This window comes from Tiliqua scincoides, chromosome 1 (genome assembly GCF_035046505.1).
Source record: "Tiliqua scincoides isolate rTilSci1 chromosome 1, rTilSci1.hap2, whole genome shotgun sequence".
Taxonomy (NCBI): Eukaryota; Metazoa; Chordata; class Lepidosauria; order Squamata; family Scincidae; genus Tiliqua; species Tiliqua scincoides.
Window position 1 is genome coordinate 252,639,985 of NC_089821.1, and position 17,093 is coordinate 252,657,077.

Genomic DNA, 17,093 nt, shown 5'->3' on the forward strand with positions numbered 1-17,093 from the left:
AGCTCTCCAAACTTTTTGGCCAGAGGGCCACATGAAATATCTGGCGCAGTGCTGAGGGCCGGAAAAAAAATTTAAATATAAAATTTAAATAAATAAATTAGAGATGGAACTTAGATGAATGAATAAATAAGTGGGCTCATTCACTCAGCCTCTCTGGCCCTCGGAACACCCTCCAGATGCAATCAGAGCACAGCTCTGGTCATGTTCAGTCAAGTGGGCCAGAGGCTTTCAGGGGACAAGAGGCTGGCCATGGGCCAGATAGAGGCTCGCTGTGGGCCGCATCTGGCCCCTGGGCCAGGGTTTGGAGACCCCTGCTTTACATGATAGTAAATACTTGAATTACTGCCTCCACAACCACTCTGCTCTCCGATGCATATAACTGTATGATTATCATGGTGGTAAAGCCATATCTACATGCACCCGTTTACTTTTTTTATAGTTGTAGCTAAAATGTTTGGAGGGTGTATGTGAAAGCATAATGTATGAAGCGTCCCTCAATTGAAAGTTACAGAGAAGGAAATTATAACCTGTAATTTTTTTCTTTTCTTTTTTTGCTGTTATGATCATATTGATCATATTATTTTTTTCCTCAGGGTGACCTTTACTTTGATTTAATAGGTTGCCACAGCTGTAAACATTCTATCTTATAAGTAATATAATTATAGTGAATCTTTATGTGGTGTATCTTCCAGAACATTTGCAAATTCTAAGAATTCTGTCTTTAGACACTTGTATTTCATGCGCTGAAGAAAGTCTTGGAATGCTTTTGATTAAGATTTTCCCCTCCCTCCTTTTTTTTTTATTGAGCAATGGTGTTTGGGATCAAACTGAATTGCACAGCATAAGAAAGGAGCAGCGAGCATTTGATGGGAACAGATAATAAAATGCATCAATTGTGTCAGCACCTCACTAGAGTCACATCTGGCTTACTGTCAGGGTCCCATTAGATTCCTGTGGTTTTATGTGCCAAAAATAATATGTTCTGCAGTTAATGGAACCGAGATATTTGCAGTGTGATTTATTTTTTTTATCTTCTTATTTTCCTTAAATCTTGGTCAGACTTAAGTTTCATCTGTGTACAATCTTGCCCCTTTAAACATTTTTGACTTAGATACCAATCACACTTTTGATCTGTTTTCTTTCTCTTCGTTACTACAGTGAATCCAGCAGCCTGAGCAGTAGTGATGCTGGTTTGTTTACCAATGATGAGGGAAGACAAGGTATGGAAGCAGCATGATAGTTTTTGTTTTCAAAACTTCATCCAGTTAAGTATTATAAACACTGCATGTAATTTTGCATGTGGTTGATCTGTACCCCTTAAAAAAAGAAAAGAAAACTGAACCTCTAGGAAATTTGGAGATGGTCTTTGTTTGTCTGCTGTTTGTTTGCTTGTTTGTTTAAACCTAAACCTGCATTGTGTTTGGGACCCAAGATAATAGTGCAATCCACCTGAAACTTAGAAAGGTGTATAAGGGCCAGTAGTGTTGGTATTGGATTACAGTGCCAGCACTAAATGTTGTAAATGTGTCATAAAGCATGTTTATGGCACTGGGGGAGTAGGGAGCACCAGCACCTGTCAGTGCAGGGCCCAGCACTGGGAGAACTCTGGCCAAGGGTAAGTAGCACCTCCGGATGGTGCTGCAGTTTTTCAGGGCAGGGAGGAAGCTTTCTGGGGTGGAAGTGGGTTGGCGGAGGCCTCCTCTGCTGGATCCTATCTTGTGTTTCTTCCTGAAAAGCCTGACACAGAGGTTTACAAGTCTGCACCGGCAAAATAGTCTGTGCAGATTTGAGAAGCCTCATTGCAGAGCCTTACTTCTCCCTTACTCAGGAGAAGGGGACAACATGCCCTTACTCAAGGGAAGGAGACCTTCAGCATCTTCCCAGTGCCCACAGGATACAGCTGTCGCCACTTTGGCACCAGTGTTCCTCCCAGCTCCAGGAAGCTTAGGATTGGGCTGTCAGTTATCCACATTTTGACTTTGTTTCTTAATAATGTGTCTTCAAACATTGTTAGCATCTCTAAGGGGCAAATTCTGAAGTCTTCCACACTGGCACTCCTCAGCCAATTCCACCTCTGGCACTGTGCTGATGCACAATTAACGCACTTTTGTGCTGGCACTGAGGATGCAGCACCAGTGCTGGGAACAGGGTGGGGGGAGGGGAGGGCTTGGGGATGGCAGATTCTGCCAACATATCCTGTGCTCTCTCCTGAACCAAGAAACCTGACACATATCTCCTCAGTTCTCTGCCTGCTCAATAACAGGCACAGATCCAAGGAGACCCATTGGGGCCACAGTGATGTTACCTAGTGTAAGGGAGCAAATGTTCCCTTACTTCAGGGAGACTCCGGCAGCTGCCCTGGCCGCATAGGATACAGCAGCAGCCATTTTGGCGCTGCTGTTCTTCTGGGCGCTGAGGCAGCATAGCATTGAGCTATAAGAACAGTTAGAGTTAAAAGAACCTATACAGTTTTTTTAATTGGTGGGAGAATTTAATATTTTGAACATGCCCACCAGCATGGCTTTAGCTCAAGGAGAGAGAGTCAACCTGCACCTGAGTCATTGACTAGTTTCTCCCAGGGTATGCATGCCAAGGGGGGACTCCTCCATGACCAATTATGTCCCTTTCCCTGTATGCAGCTTCCTGTTCCGCAAATGTCTCCTACTACTCTCCAAGGTTTTACAATATTTTGAAGATTATGAGATCACATCTCTGTTATGTCAATTAGGCCATCATTCTTTGCCTCACTTTGTTTCCAGGGCAACAAGCCATAATTACCCAGGCAACAGAAACGCTCCAATAAGCTGCAGGACCATATCATTCCCAACATCACTGTTTACCAGTGCCCCCACTACCAGTTGACCCTGCACATAAAACATTACTTTTTAAGAGTTTTAAATGTTGATTTAGTGAAGTGTATGATTTCTTTTTCTTCTCAATTTTTTGTTTCCAAGAGTCAGTAAAATATTCCTGGAATCTTGATGTTTCCTGTGGTACTGTCATGTTTCATTTAAAATCAACTTTTTCAAAACTTATTTCTTAATGAACTTAATTAGATTAATTTTATTTGTTCACATCTGTTCATGATTGTTTCCCCCTTTTATATATCATACAAATCATGAAATTAAGCTAATTATGTACCATTATCATCTGCAAAGGACTGGTTTCACAGTTTTATACCTTTTAATTCCCTGTAGGAGATTAAAGCTTTAAAAAAAAAACATTGAAACTACAGTAACGTAAATGAATTTCCCTGCTGTTATCACAAAAGGATTAGCCAGTTTATTTTTCACATTTCTGTACTGGCTTCAAAATACATTTTATGTCCCTTCTTTTTTGTAATGGCAGTACTTGTGCTAGGAAATGCTACATTCCAAACAGAGCTACATTATAGGAGCAACTATAGTGTGGAAGGGGAAAGTGATTCTGATTATGAGTGAGGTGTCTTTGGATAATAAGCTTTAATCTTGTTTTTTAATTTTATTTTTTAATATGAGGTGTTTGTTATCACAGGTGATGATGAGCAGAGCGATTGGTTCCATGAAAATGAGTCTGGAGGTGCCTGTGGGATCACTGGAATCATTCCTTGGTGGGAAAAGGAAGACTCGACCCAATTGGAGAAGGAGCTGCCTGATCCAGTCTTTGAAAGTATTTTAACAGGCAGTTTCCCTCTCATGTCCCATTCAGGCAAGAGAGGTCAGCAACATTTAAAAGGCAGAATAATATAGTGTTGTAAAATCATTAATAACTTTGCAGGGACCACTGCATTGTTTATGATCAGAAGGTCTTCTCATTCTTTTTTACACCACCCTAAACCAGAAAAGGTTCATCTGGCCATTGCATCTGGTGAAACCGTAATCCTTTGCATAGTTTTATAGAGGTTACATCTCACTGTTCATCATCAGTGAGGTTTTATATTTGTGCAATAATGTTCATTTTTGTAGCCAAAGTTTACAATTTCAGAATTTTTCACATCTTCCTTCCCTTTATTACTAGTCTTTTCCTACGCAAGAGTTGTGATATCACATTTCCCCCTTATTGAATATTTCTTCTATAATTTGCATATTTATTTACTTAATACTTTAATATACCACCTGTCCATTACAACTGCTGTTTTCAAACTCTCAGGGAGTTTGAAGACCACAGTAAGTCCTTGCAGGGGAGGGGAGGGAGGCAGCCAGGGCATGGGGAAGCGAGGAGGCTTCTAATGCTTTTAAGGGGTGAGGGCAACAAGGAGGCAGGGGAGAGAAAGCAACGTGATTGTCAGGATTGCGTCGCTAAGGGGGCTGCAGGGGCTTGGCTTACCAGAGCCTTCTGCAGCCTTCCGTGGGTGTGGGGAGCCCTGCAAGACCCTCCACAGGGCTCCCCAGGTCTTGAAAAGTGAAAGCAGAGCGATCATGCTCCACTTCCGGTTTTGTGGAGACAGGGCGCTATCACTCCGCTTTCATGTTCTAAGTTTCGGAGAGCCCTGCAGACAGTCGCGCAGGGCTCCCTGCATCCCTGGGAGGCTGCAGGCGGCTCTGGTAAGTCCAGCCAAGCCCCTACAGCCCCCTTAGCGACACAATCCTAGGGATCGCATCACTGCCTCCCCCCGCCCCTGCAAGGATTACTGTGGGGCTTGAACTTCCTTGGAGTTTGAGAACCGCTGCCCCAAAGTGATAAGGTGTCTTTCTTGAACAAACAGTATAAACATAAAGCTTATAGCCACATGAGCAGGCAAGTAGCCTGCAGCCTAGAAGGGAGACTAAGAGCAGCAGGAAGTGAATATTTGTTCTAAGTCTTCCTTCCAGGCTGTATGTCCTTCCTTCCAGGACATCTGTATGTCATCTAAAGCTATTTCAAGCTATTCCAAAGTTTTTTCCAGCAGGTTCCCATTGGAACAGACCTTAAAGTTATATTTTCAATAAAAGATTTATACTTATTCATATGTCTGAACCTATAGGCCTTTAGATGTAGAAGGTTACTTCTGTCTCTCTGCAATGCCATAACACTAAAGAATGTTTCCTTCCTACCTTTTTGAAAAAGTATTTTTAAGATAATTATATAACATATTGATTGTTTTGCACTTGTTGATTTTCTAGTCATATAATCCTGATAGCTTTGGTTCATTGGATAATGCATGCCACAAGATAAGCTACCCTTAATTGTGGATCTTTGTCCCAATAGCCATGACTTTATTCAACACTTGCAAATGAGAACAACAAAGGGTTGGAAAAATATTTTGGATGAGGATAGCAAATATTTATTTAAAAAATTGGTCCTTGATAATTGTGGATCTATCTTGTGTTATTTCTGTTTAAACTGAACTGTAATTGTCTTTTGTAGATTTCCAAACAAGATTTAGTCATCTTCATGGAATGCCAGCAAGGAGCATCAAGAAAGCTTCAGGAAACCCAGCCACAATGGTAAGTTAATTCTCATTACTTTACATTGAATTACATTTCCCTTTTAACTTGTGTCAATTTTTAAAAAAACTGCTGTTTGTGCATAATTGGAAATAACTTTGTTACAGGCACAAACTAAGACTGACAAAACTCCTACACTTAAAGGCTTACATGTTCGGACATGTGTATAAGCACCAATCTTTCATTTACTGAAAACATAACTTTAAAGTCTGTCCCTTCTAATGCTTTTAATATCTGGTTCTCTTTTCCGAACTGTACCAGTTCATTGCACACAATGTGAATGCTCTTCCTGAAGGTCAAACTGCCTGCAGAAGCTATAGTCTAGTGAAGCTATAAGTATTAAAGTGATATAGTTATCTTTTAATTCTGGAAATAATTCCTTATAACTTTCCCCCATAGTCATTTTTGGTGTTATGGATAAAAATGAGTTTGACAACATATCGATCCTCCTTTATGCTTACATTACTGGATGCATAGACTTTCTTAGAATAACTTGACCTCCTTTTGCACCATCGCTAGTAAAATAAGTATACTATTAGCAGAGTTGATAAAGCAGCAGGAAATCCTCAAGAAGTACTAGATGGCAAACTATTTTGGGAGCAGTGAGAACTGCGAAAACAGTGTCATAAAATACAATTTGTAAATAATGGAGATAAAAATAGGATAGTCCATCCCGTCCCTGCCAAAGTAGACTAGGGAAAGAAGGAACACTGATCCTGGAATTCAGGCATTCTTCTCATTACATAGTAGACATAGCAATGAAAACAAATGCTTAACTTATCAAATTCATTTGAAAATGTAGAGTATAGCTTAAACCTGATAATCCAAGATCTCTGCTCATTTAAATGTAATAGGATTATAAACAAAGAATCTGTGGAATCCGTTTTGGGTAAAGCAGAGAAATTTTTGAATTCTTTGTTAAGAAATAGGCAGTTCTGAGCTGGATAATCTACTTTAAAACCTTGGCCTGTGAACTTTGTCTTTAGTGGTCATGAATCAAATGAATGGTATCTAGTTGCTGGTTTCAGATCTCCCTATTTTTATTTTTGGTTCGGTGCTTGCTTGAGCATATCTGGGATTTGTAGCCCATTTTCTAGGCTTATTGCAATCTCACCCTGGTATTTTATAGAAGCTATTACAACTGATAGGTTAACTTCATGGTATTGATGATACATTGCTTAACCACGCTAAAAACTGCCTTCCTTCTCTAAATTGTAAAAAGGTGATTAAGTTTCAATTGATGGAGATATACTGTATCTGTGTATACATATAACAAGAGTCAAGAATTGTTTTCTGATGCAGTGTCTCAACAGCGGAAACCCTATATTCCATTCACAACATACGTAGGCGATGTTATAATGTGCCATGTACAGAAGTATTTTGGATATATTTTTGTAGTCATATACTTGCTGAAGGCTCTAGCATGTGTCAAAAATTTACTATTGCTTCTGTTGGCGAACATGTATTTTTGAAAGGGTGGTATGTTTTTATGATTTTCTATGTAATTTTTGTAGGGAAAAAATATTTGCTTGGCTATTTTTTAAATTCCAGATGTGTACTTACTAGCTGTCTCTTCCTTCCCATATACAGTATAGCGAAGCTTGGTTTGCATTATAGGTGTGCAAACATTTGCAACATTTATATAGGCAAGTGCACAAGTGCAACATTTATATAGGCAAGATGAAATGCTTGCAGGTACATTGGCCTGTTGAGGCAGAAGGCATATGCTTATTAGTTATCAATAAGAAAATTTCAAAGGTAATCTTTAAGATACTAAAATCCAATGGCAAAAAGGCAGAAGAAATGTAATACCAGTGACAATGGCAATGCAGAACAAGCAGTAATTGCTGCTATTAGATTGTAACACTGAAAGCAAAAGTGCTTTTAGAAAGATTAATTTTCTCAGCGAAAGAGATACTGCAAATGCAACTCATTGAAAAGAATTGGGATGATGACCTAATTCTTTCACTTTTAACACAAATGAGATTGTGATGCCTTCACCAAAACAGTAACTCAAAACCTATGAAGAAAAGAAAGCAGGGGAAAGATATACTTGTTATTGCAGTGCCAAACATGTAAACTGTATACATTACACAAGCACACGCACACACTCATTTGATCATGGAGTTCTTTAAAGCATGTGGCATCCATATTGCCTAACACATTTGGGTTCCCCAGATAACTCAGTGGGCTAGCTACTGCTGTGTTTCTCAAACTGTGGGTCTGGACCCACTAGGTGGGTTGCAAGTCAACTTCAGATGGGTCCCCATTCATTTCAATATTTTATTTTTAATAAAAGAGAAAAATGCAGTTCAGTAAGAGATGGTTCAGCAAGGGAAACTGTAAGGGAAAAAGGTTGGGCATGGGCATAAGAGGGCTCTATGTGCAGGAGAGGCTGTTGTTGGAGTAGATAGCTCATTGTTGCCAGTTCCAACGCTGGGACACCTTAAAGCCTAAAGCTCTGCCTTTATATCTTATATGAACTCACCTTAAATGGGTCTCTGCAGTGGTTGTTTTACTTTACAGGGTCCAAAACATTGAATATGTGCATTTCTAAAAGCCAATCACCAATTTAAATACCTTCATGACTTTATTTTAAATGACTTTAAAATGTCATAAAATATGCAAGCCTTCTTTTCACCCAAGATGGATGCATTCCTCAACATCTCAACTGCAGAATTAGTAATGTGGAAAAATGTTAATATATGACAGAGAATAAAAGGTTTTCTAGGGCTGTATAAGAGTTTGCTAACGTTTGTCTAATGAGCTGTGGGGAAAGTGTATCTAGTGCATTGTTCCTACTGTGGTTGCACTCATTTTATTAATGGTTGATTTTAATTAATAATGTAAGTACAGCTACTTTCATCTACCTCAGTTAAGTGGCCTACTAGTGTAATACTTCAGAAAATGTTAGCATTGAACATCCATCCTAGAACTGCAATATTTTAAAGTGTGTTCTCAGAACTAGTGTTGCTCTGAGTTGCTAAGTTCTTGACAGTTGCTAAGAATTTGTGAAATATGTGAAAAGGAAAGTCCTCATTCCAATCTCACTGCTTACATGAGCCCACTACATGGCTTTGGGCATGCCGTTATTTTTCAGTGTTAGTCCTCTGTCTGCAGTATAGTGATAATAGTTCTGAACCTTCTTGCAGGGTGGTTGTAAGGATTACTGAGATAATACATTTCAAGTATTTTTAAAATTCAGAAAGCACTATATGTTGTCTTCTAGCAAAGTTGGAAATGGAAAAATGTGTCATGGGGAGAGTAGAGCTTCACAGCAAGGAATCAGTCATAACAAAAGGTCACCTGGTGACTCATCTGTCCCCATCTTGAGCTGCCCCTCAGGAATGTAGTCAAGAATTCCAGGGTCTTAAAGTAAAAGGAAGATGAAATACTTCTAAGAAACAGTAGGGGTAAGCACAAATCCCTCTGTACTGTAGTTGATATTTCTGTTCAAGCCAACAGTGATAAACACTATCCACACAACATAGGACATTTACTTTAAGTTTGGGTTTCTGTTTCAAAAACACCACATTCAATCAAAGAAAAAGTCAGAAAGTCTTTGGAGGAGAGACATTGAGGCTGAGTTTTGTCACATGGTAAAGGCAACACTGGGTAAGTTCAGGTTATAGTCTTAACACATCATTTCCTCTTTAGGAAAGAGGTGTAGAAGTAAGAGTAGGGGTAATCTAAGTAGGAGTAGTCTGAATGTTAAGAGCCAAACAGTTCAGTTCTGATATCTCAATCTACAGATTTTGCATGCAGGCACACTGCTGCACACAAGAACCCACATGTGTTTCTCTGCTACACAGAAGATAGTCAGCTCTGAATACTTCATTAACCTGTTAAGAACAGGAGCCAGATAACCCCAAATAAGTTAGTGATCTTGTCAAAGCTCTATAGTACAAGAACTAAGTTGATCACCCCACATATATCCTGGAGTTCTAGAGATCACCATATTCAACCGTTTTTCGTAGTGCAACCAGGAACGGTCTCTTAGTCATAGATAACTTTTTCTGGCTTAAGGGTTTCTGTATAATACTTGCTAACTATGTCTTTCAGATTCTTAGTAATGCACTTTACTTTTTTATAGTAATCTGCATTATAGATGTGTTTATTTCACATTTATGAATGTATCTCTGAGTTGCAGTTCAAAGATGTTTAGTTTTAAAGCTATGGCTTCAATCTTTTCCTTCTTTTATATAGGTTTTACTATACTCTTGGCCATTGCTAAAAGTGTACAATTTTTTAAGAAAACCCTTTTGAATTTGATGGATTTGTACTCTTCAAAGGGAAACAAAACACTAAATATTTCTAATCCTGCATTATTTACCGCATGGGTGGTTAAAATGCTACTTTAAGTCTCATAAAATTTAGAGGAAGAAATCTGCCAGCTGTAGCAGGAATTAGATTTAGGAAGAGAGGTACAGAGTCAAAATATTGCTACAGAATTAAATGTCAAAAATCTTCTTTAATAGTAGATATATAGTTCACAGTGTCTGGTTATGATTAATACATTTAATCTAAATCACTGAAAGTTGCTCTCTCCTTTTCCATAAAATACAATAGGACACAAATCAGTTTTACTGTAGGTGGATAACAATTGGAAAATAATGCATCTTCCCACCCAATAAATTGTCAGTTATACCTTTTAACTAAAATCAATTCATCTTTTGAAAATTTATTGCAATTTCTAATAATAAATCTTTTCAAATGTTTATTCATTTGCTGCTTGATACATTTGCGCCACTTTTGTTATGGTCTAATGTTTTTTCTTTTGATTCATTGTAAATTAGAAAATCTATTTTGAGTCAATTTTCTTGTTAAGAAGTTAAAATCTGTAACCCAACCATTTTCCTTTTTGTGTCCTTTACACATTTTAATACCCTTGAACTTTGATGCAATCTAGTAAATTTTGATTATAAGGTGATTAAGAGTCTTTTCATTGTAACTTGTTCTAAAAGGTCAGGGTAAGAACCAAGTAGTTATGACATTACTGAGAGACTTTTGCCACAGGTCTTTATTTCATAAGACAAATGAAAGAATTAAACCAAATGAGCAATTATGTGTGCTTTAGTTAATTGCTTATAGATAAGATTAAATGCCCCATTGCATTTGTATCCATGCAATGAGATAATAAGTATCCTTTTGTTATCATTTTCAGAGACACATTCGTGCTATTGTGATTTTTTTCGCACTTAATTTTGAACTTAATTTTTCAAGATATCAGGTACTTCCAGCATGACAGATTAAAGCCAAAACTGTTTGAAAAATGTTAACTCAAATGTTGACTTATATAACAAATATATATTTGTATATGTTTATTGCTCAGATAATTTTTTTTTCTGTTTCTCTTCCTGTAAATTGGTACTGAAAAAAACAGCCTAGTATCTCTAAACTAAAAAATGAGAAGGAAAAACTGTTTAGAACCAGCAAAACTCCTCTGCTTTTACAGTCACCTTCCTACCCAGTCCAGACTAGTTTGTATGCTGCTGTGCTCAGAGCTGTAGAATATGCAGGAATCCCTGTTAATTTCACAACAGTGTGATAATCCACATAAAGAATTTATATGCAACTTTAACATTCTCCATTGAAGTTAGTGAAAGCTTTTTTTAAGCTGGGGGGGGGGAGATGGGATTCTGTATATTGTAGGTTTTGCATATGTTGGTGATTGCTGGATTGTGGTGATAGGCTGAATCATTTTGGCATGGTACTTAAGGTATGCAAAGTAACTTCTTTATATGTTGATTTAGGGTGGTACAGTTGCGGCCTATGGACAGCTAGAGCACAGTACAGGTGCAGCCTATTTATCCACGGATTTTTTATCTGCAGATTTGTCTCAGCACAATGGGGTGGGGGAACCAAAAGCCACACACACCTTTGCTTCCTTTGCCCTGTGATGGCATCTCGCTCCATTTCCAGGCAACCCAAAACACTGCAAAAAGGCTCTGCCTCGCAAAGGCAGGGAAATAGCCCTGGAAGAGGTTCCCCTTGCAAAGGAACAGTAACACTCCTGGAGCCCCTGAGCCAGCAAAGAGGCTGAAGAGGGGAAGGGGGGGCCGAAAATCTCTGTAGCCAGAACAAGGTGGAGTGTGCTCGCTCTCTCACTCACTCTCTCTCTCTCTCTCACTCACACAGGGGCAGGTGTGGTAGTACAGAGGGGATTGCTTTAAAAAACCCAGGGAGTGTTTACCAAATTCCCCCCCCCCCCGCCATTGAGATGGTGCAGGCAATCACGGACACAAGCAAGCCTTCCCACCAAGCAAAGCATGAGATATAGCCTCTCCAGATATAGCCTCATAGATATATCCTCTCCACACTTTCCTGGGAGTAAGCCCCATTGACTGCAATGGGGCTTACTTCTGAGTAGTAACGCATAGGGCTGGATTCTTAAAAGTTCAGCATCCCATGTGAAAGAAGCCAGTCAGCTGGCAACGGGGAAGGCTGAGTACGGAGGGGAGGGGATTGATAACAGCTGCCTTAGTTTCCTTCTATCTGTAAGTGTCCGACTGCAGTGTATCTGCGTAACTCCATGGAAGTTAGCACAACGTGTTTTTTGTTAATCACGCTGAGTCAAGGAACGGAACTAATGCGGATAAATAGGCTCTACCTGTACAGTTCTTCTGTATGTCTTTCTTTTTATGAGCATCTTCATTTGTGTACTCATGTTTAGTTAGTTGATCAGCAAAATCATGTTTGTAAGTCATTGCCATCGTATGAACAGTTTATTTTTCACATTTTTATACCACCTGTCCTCCAAGGAGCTTAGGGTGGCGAACATGGTTCCGCCTCTCCTTTTGTCCTCACAACAACCCTGTGAGTAGATGAGACTGAGAGATAGTTCCTGGCCCAAGATCACCCAGGAAGCTAGTCGCTAATTGCTTTTAAAAAAAGCTTTAAATAATAATAATAATAATAAATAATAATAATAATAACTCGGTATTTATATACCGCCTTTCTCGTCAACGGATTACTCCTCTGACTTTATTCAAGGCAGTTTACATAGGCAGGCGTTTCTAAATCCCTCAAGGGCATTTTTACAATCATAAAGGTTCTCTCTTTCAAGAACCAACAACGTTTCAGAATGGATCTTCCTGGTTTGGTCTCACTTCTGGCCTCCAGTTCTCCCATGCAGGCTGATAGCAGCTCCATCTCTCACATGGAGGGCAGCCAAGACGCTTCTTGCTCACACCAAGAGCAGGTGGAATCACTCAGCTCGGCTTGTCAGCTGCTTCAAGGTCTCGCCATTCTCAGCCTTTCAGGGAGCTGCCAGTGTCCTCAAACTGGTGACCTTCTGATGTTATCTTCGGGCTAACGGAGGTTCTACCCTCTAGACCAGACCTCCTGCCCAGGATATATGAGATCCTCTTAGATTTGGATAGATTACATTCCACAGGTGAACAAAAATGGGACTTCCAGTTCAGTGTTAATGTTATTTCAGAAAACTGACCTGCTCTTATTAAAAACTCACTTAAATATACTGCAGTGCGTGTGTATGTGTGAGCGATAAATAAAGTGAACAGGACATGATTCAGTCCTGAGGTAGCAAATTCGACAATATCAGGCTATAGGTTGGCACATCTTTGGGGGGGGCTGTCTCCCTTTTAAAGACAACTTCCTTTGAGTAGTAAGCTAGTAAAATAGAGGGAGTGAGAGCACCACCCCTTCTTTTTTCCCCCATAGGGCAGCATTCAATGTGACCCCTTGAATTATCCCTTGTATAGTTCATTGTATCTTCACAGAACTTTGCCGCCTCATTCTGCTGCATGAATAGTCGCTGCTACAATCTAAGATGATTCTGATAAGACTTGTAGACTCAGTAATTAGCATTATACATAATTACTATCTATTATATAAGTGTCATAATACCTAATTATGTTTTGTTTGTACCATAGACTCAAATGTTGATAGTGTAGGAGAATGTTAGAAAACACTTCAAAGACAACTAGGAAGGAAAAAAATGACATAATAAATACAGTAGATCAAGTTGAAGCTGTAGCATATTGGTGAATCTGTTTAACTGATAACATCTTGTGTGTTGAAATGATTGATTTCGGAGGTAAAGAAATCATTTGCATGGAAGCAGTAGAATTCATTAATTTTGCTAATTACATAGTGAAGAAAACATCTGTTTTCTTCACTAAAGAGCAGACATTAATTACAGGTCTTACCTGTTCATCTAAAAATAGTGTCAATATGTTCAGTTTTCCTTCTTTAAATTGTTGATTTTCATAGAAAGTCTTATGTCATTATGGTGTTGCTAAGACCTCATTAATAAAGTAATTTTACAATAAATGTTCATTACCCCAAAGGAAAACAAATATTAGTCCAGTAATAGTGTCCCAAAAACATTTTAGATTAGGATCATTGTCTTTTAATCCACAACGCGACACCCCAGCCTGTGGACCCTTCAGGGGTGGGGGCAGCCAGGAGGCAAGGAGGAGCGGGGCTGCAGGGGCTCCTGAGCCCCTGTTGCCACTCAGGGGGGCTGCAGGGGCTTGGGTGCACTTATCAGAGCCTCCTGCAGCCTCCCGGAGGTGCGGCAAGCCCTGCACAGCTGTCCGCAGGGCTCCCCGAAGCTTCGCAAATGAAAGTGGAGGGATTGCGCGCCACTTCTGGTTTAGTGCTGCTGCCTTCCCCCCGCCCCCGGAGCCTGCCCCCGCAAGAACTTACTGCAGCTTTCAAACTCCCTGGGAGTTTGAAAACTGCAGACATAGGGGCATAGCTTGCCAGCGCACTTTCAGTCCCACATCAAGTGGACAATTCCTTTCATGATAGGAATATATGCACAGGACTCATGATGCTACCCTATTCATTCATTCAATATATATCCTGCCTTTGAAAGCAAGAAATACACTGGTTCAGGACGAAGTGTGCATTTTTCATTTTACTGTGTCTTGCTTGAGGAACAGAAAGTGTAAATTTTCTGTCTCCATGTTTATAACGAAGACATGCGAGATGGCCTTGATTTCCACCACACAGATTGCTCCAGTAGAATGGCAGAATTAGTTGGCTGTTTTGCTCAGTTAATCAAGTCAGACACAAGCCCAAGCTCAATATAAGCTTAGAGAAACTCTGTTGGCATCAGCCTAATTAAAGATAAACTCCTAAAGCGTTCATTTATTTCTCTAGCAAAATACTCAGACTACTAATGCACCCACAGCTTGAGAGAGGAGGGACTTTATGACCTCATTTAACCTCCCTAGTATATCTGAGAGGATTTTTCTTGGCAGGTCCATCTCTAAGGAAGAGATCATTGAAGTCTTTAATGGTCTGTCTCTTGGCAAACTGCCTGGCACAGATTCACTTGGAGCAGATTCTTTGAAGCTTTTTATGCACCCCCTTAGCACAGAGGTCTTTTAAGTTTTAAGTAACTAATTCTGAGAAAACTCTGTGTGTCTTGTCTGGATTATCTAATCTCTCCTTGTTGAGAAGGGTGACGATCCAGTGCCCTTAACTTTACCTGAATATTTTAGAATGTCAAATTATGAAAAGGGTGCATTGTTTTATTGTAGTACAGACTGATCAAAGAAACCCTGCCAACTGGTAGGTATTGATCAGATTGCTCTTAAGTGGCTCTGCTTGTTTCTGGTCTAGAGACATGCAATAAGAGTGACCTCTTGTCATCTTGAGACCTCACTTGTAATGTTTTCTTCCTCTCATGTGCTCTGTGTTTTGGGGGACATTGAATGAGATCGTTATGTATATACTGCTCTTCAAACGAAAAGTAGTCCACAAATAAGAAAGACATCATGATGATCCTTAGTCGACCTGTGGCACGCAGGCCACACTACACATTTCTTTATAGAAGCATGTGAATTAGGCACTTGGAATTCCCTACATTTTTTCACCAAAAACAGTTGTGGAGGCCTTCATCTGGAGCAGCAGCACAAGAGGAGGGGGTCTAACTCTTTCCATTTGTGCTGTTTTCTCACTGCCGCCTCCTCCCCTGGAAGTTGCCATTTCCTGCAAAGAGCAAGTTCAGGGGGATTTTTAGTGAGAAAATGGAAAGTTAGGAAGGGTTAAACCTCTGTTTCCCCATAGTTCCAATGCCTCCTATTGCTTTTGATTTAAAAAATACAGAAGAAAACCTTAAGGAATCCCACACAGAGAATTTAGTCGGGCATTTGAAGTAACATCCTCTTTGTCCTTTCACTCTTCATTGTTTCATGTGTCATTGGCAGTTCTGTATTTACGTAGTATATAGACTGGGTTGAAGATGAATTCAGAAAAGCCTAGGATTCCTGGCAATGTTTCTACGGTAAAACCTCATTTGATCACAGGGAGCTGCAAAGACTAGGTCACTTTTACAATCTTTTACCTGATGAGAAGACAAGAGATGAGCAAACTTTTTCTTTCAGATTAAGATGAGAAGTAGAAATTACTAAAGATGCATGGCTGACTCAGAAAGCAGCTGCCCCATGTCTCCTCTCCCATAATATGAAGTAAGGCAACAAGCATGACATGAGTTTAAAATAAATAAATGATGTCATGCTCTATGTTTCCTCTCTGCAATTTGTGCCTGCCTCTTGCAGGGACAGGTATTGCTCAGCCTGCTCTTGAATGGTTCTATTTGTTGAATCACTTACAGTCATTGTGTGCCCAATCCTACTCAGTGCGCGCCAGCTCACCACTAGCACACACTGTCGCAAACATGCTATAAGGCACATTTGCAGGGGTTAGCCAGTACTGGGAAAGCACTGGTCGGAGGCTGGAGATCTACCGCCATGCGCTCCGTGCAAAGCACCTGGCAGCCGAGAGGTAAGTCAGGGCGTTGGGAGAGGTGGGGGGAGGCATTCTGTGGCGGGCAGAGGGCGGGGAGAAGGTGTGGGCAGGAGCGGGAGCGGTACGGCTGAGCTCCACTAAATCCAGAGCCATGAGTCGGGCTGTGCAACCCAAAATGGGACTTCTTAATTCTATGCCGGCTAAAGATCTGCCACAGAATCGAGTAGCCCCATTGCAGGGCTACTTCCGTTACCTGGGGAAAGGGGACAAATGTCTCCTTCCCCCAAAGATCCGGCTGCGGTAGCCCGGTTGTGCTCAGGATGCCGCAGCAGCCATTTTTGGCGTCACAGCAGCCCATGTGTCAGGCAGCTCAGGATTGGGCTCTTACATAGCAGTAATAAGCTTGCCATACCAGTTCACCTTGTTCTTGACTACAGTTAGTCAATTGTAGTTAAGCAGCCTAACTCTGGATAGGATTGCAGCCCCTTTGGGCATTGCACTGTACAAGTCAGCTGTAATGTGTTTAGGGAGAGGAGGTGAATCAAAATATTTTAAAATTTCAGTCTGAGGTATGCAACCTATGCTCCTGTGATATCTTTGTATTAAATCGCCAAGGAGCATGCCTTTTTATGATTTGTATGTGCTAAGTGCATAGATTTACTGCTATAGTTTGAGCATTTTTAAATTAAAATATATCACTCATTCTGAATGTATTGATTTATGCATCTTTGTGTCAATATTAAGTTGAGTCACTTTCTCAATAAGTTAAAAAGGTCTGGCAAGGCTGGTTATGTTGAGTGGATTGCTTTGAATGTGTGCTTGTGCCTGCTACCTCTGTTTTGCCCTTTTTTTTCTTAATATTTATCATGAAAATATTGCCCTGTCATATTACTGACTGTAGATCTTTACCAGTTTAAATGTTCATATCTGCGGTTTGAGAATGCACATTGTTTTAGGACTCAA

The 17,093-nt window shown here is 40.1% G+C and overlaps 1 protein-coding gene across 1 annotated transcript in view; it reads left to right on the forward strand.

Annotated features, from left to right (window-relative positions):
* Positions 1-17,093, forward strand: part of GPATCH2 (G-patch domain containing 2) — a 146,429-nt gene that overhangs the window by 13,943 nt on the left and 115,393 nt on the right. The window contains exons 3-5 of the mRNA XM_066618931.1: positions 1,159-1,220; positions 3,514-3,696; positions 5,326-5,405. Coding sequence (XP_066475028.1) covers positions 1,159-1,220; positions 3,514-3,696; positions 5,326-5,405 — 325 coding nt within the window. The remainder of the gene's footprint in view (positions 1-1,158; positions 1,221-3,513; positions 3,697-5,325; positions 5,406-17,093) is intronic.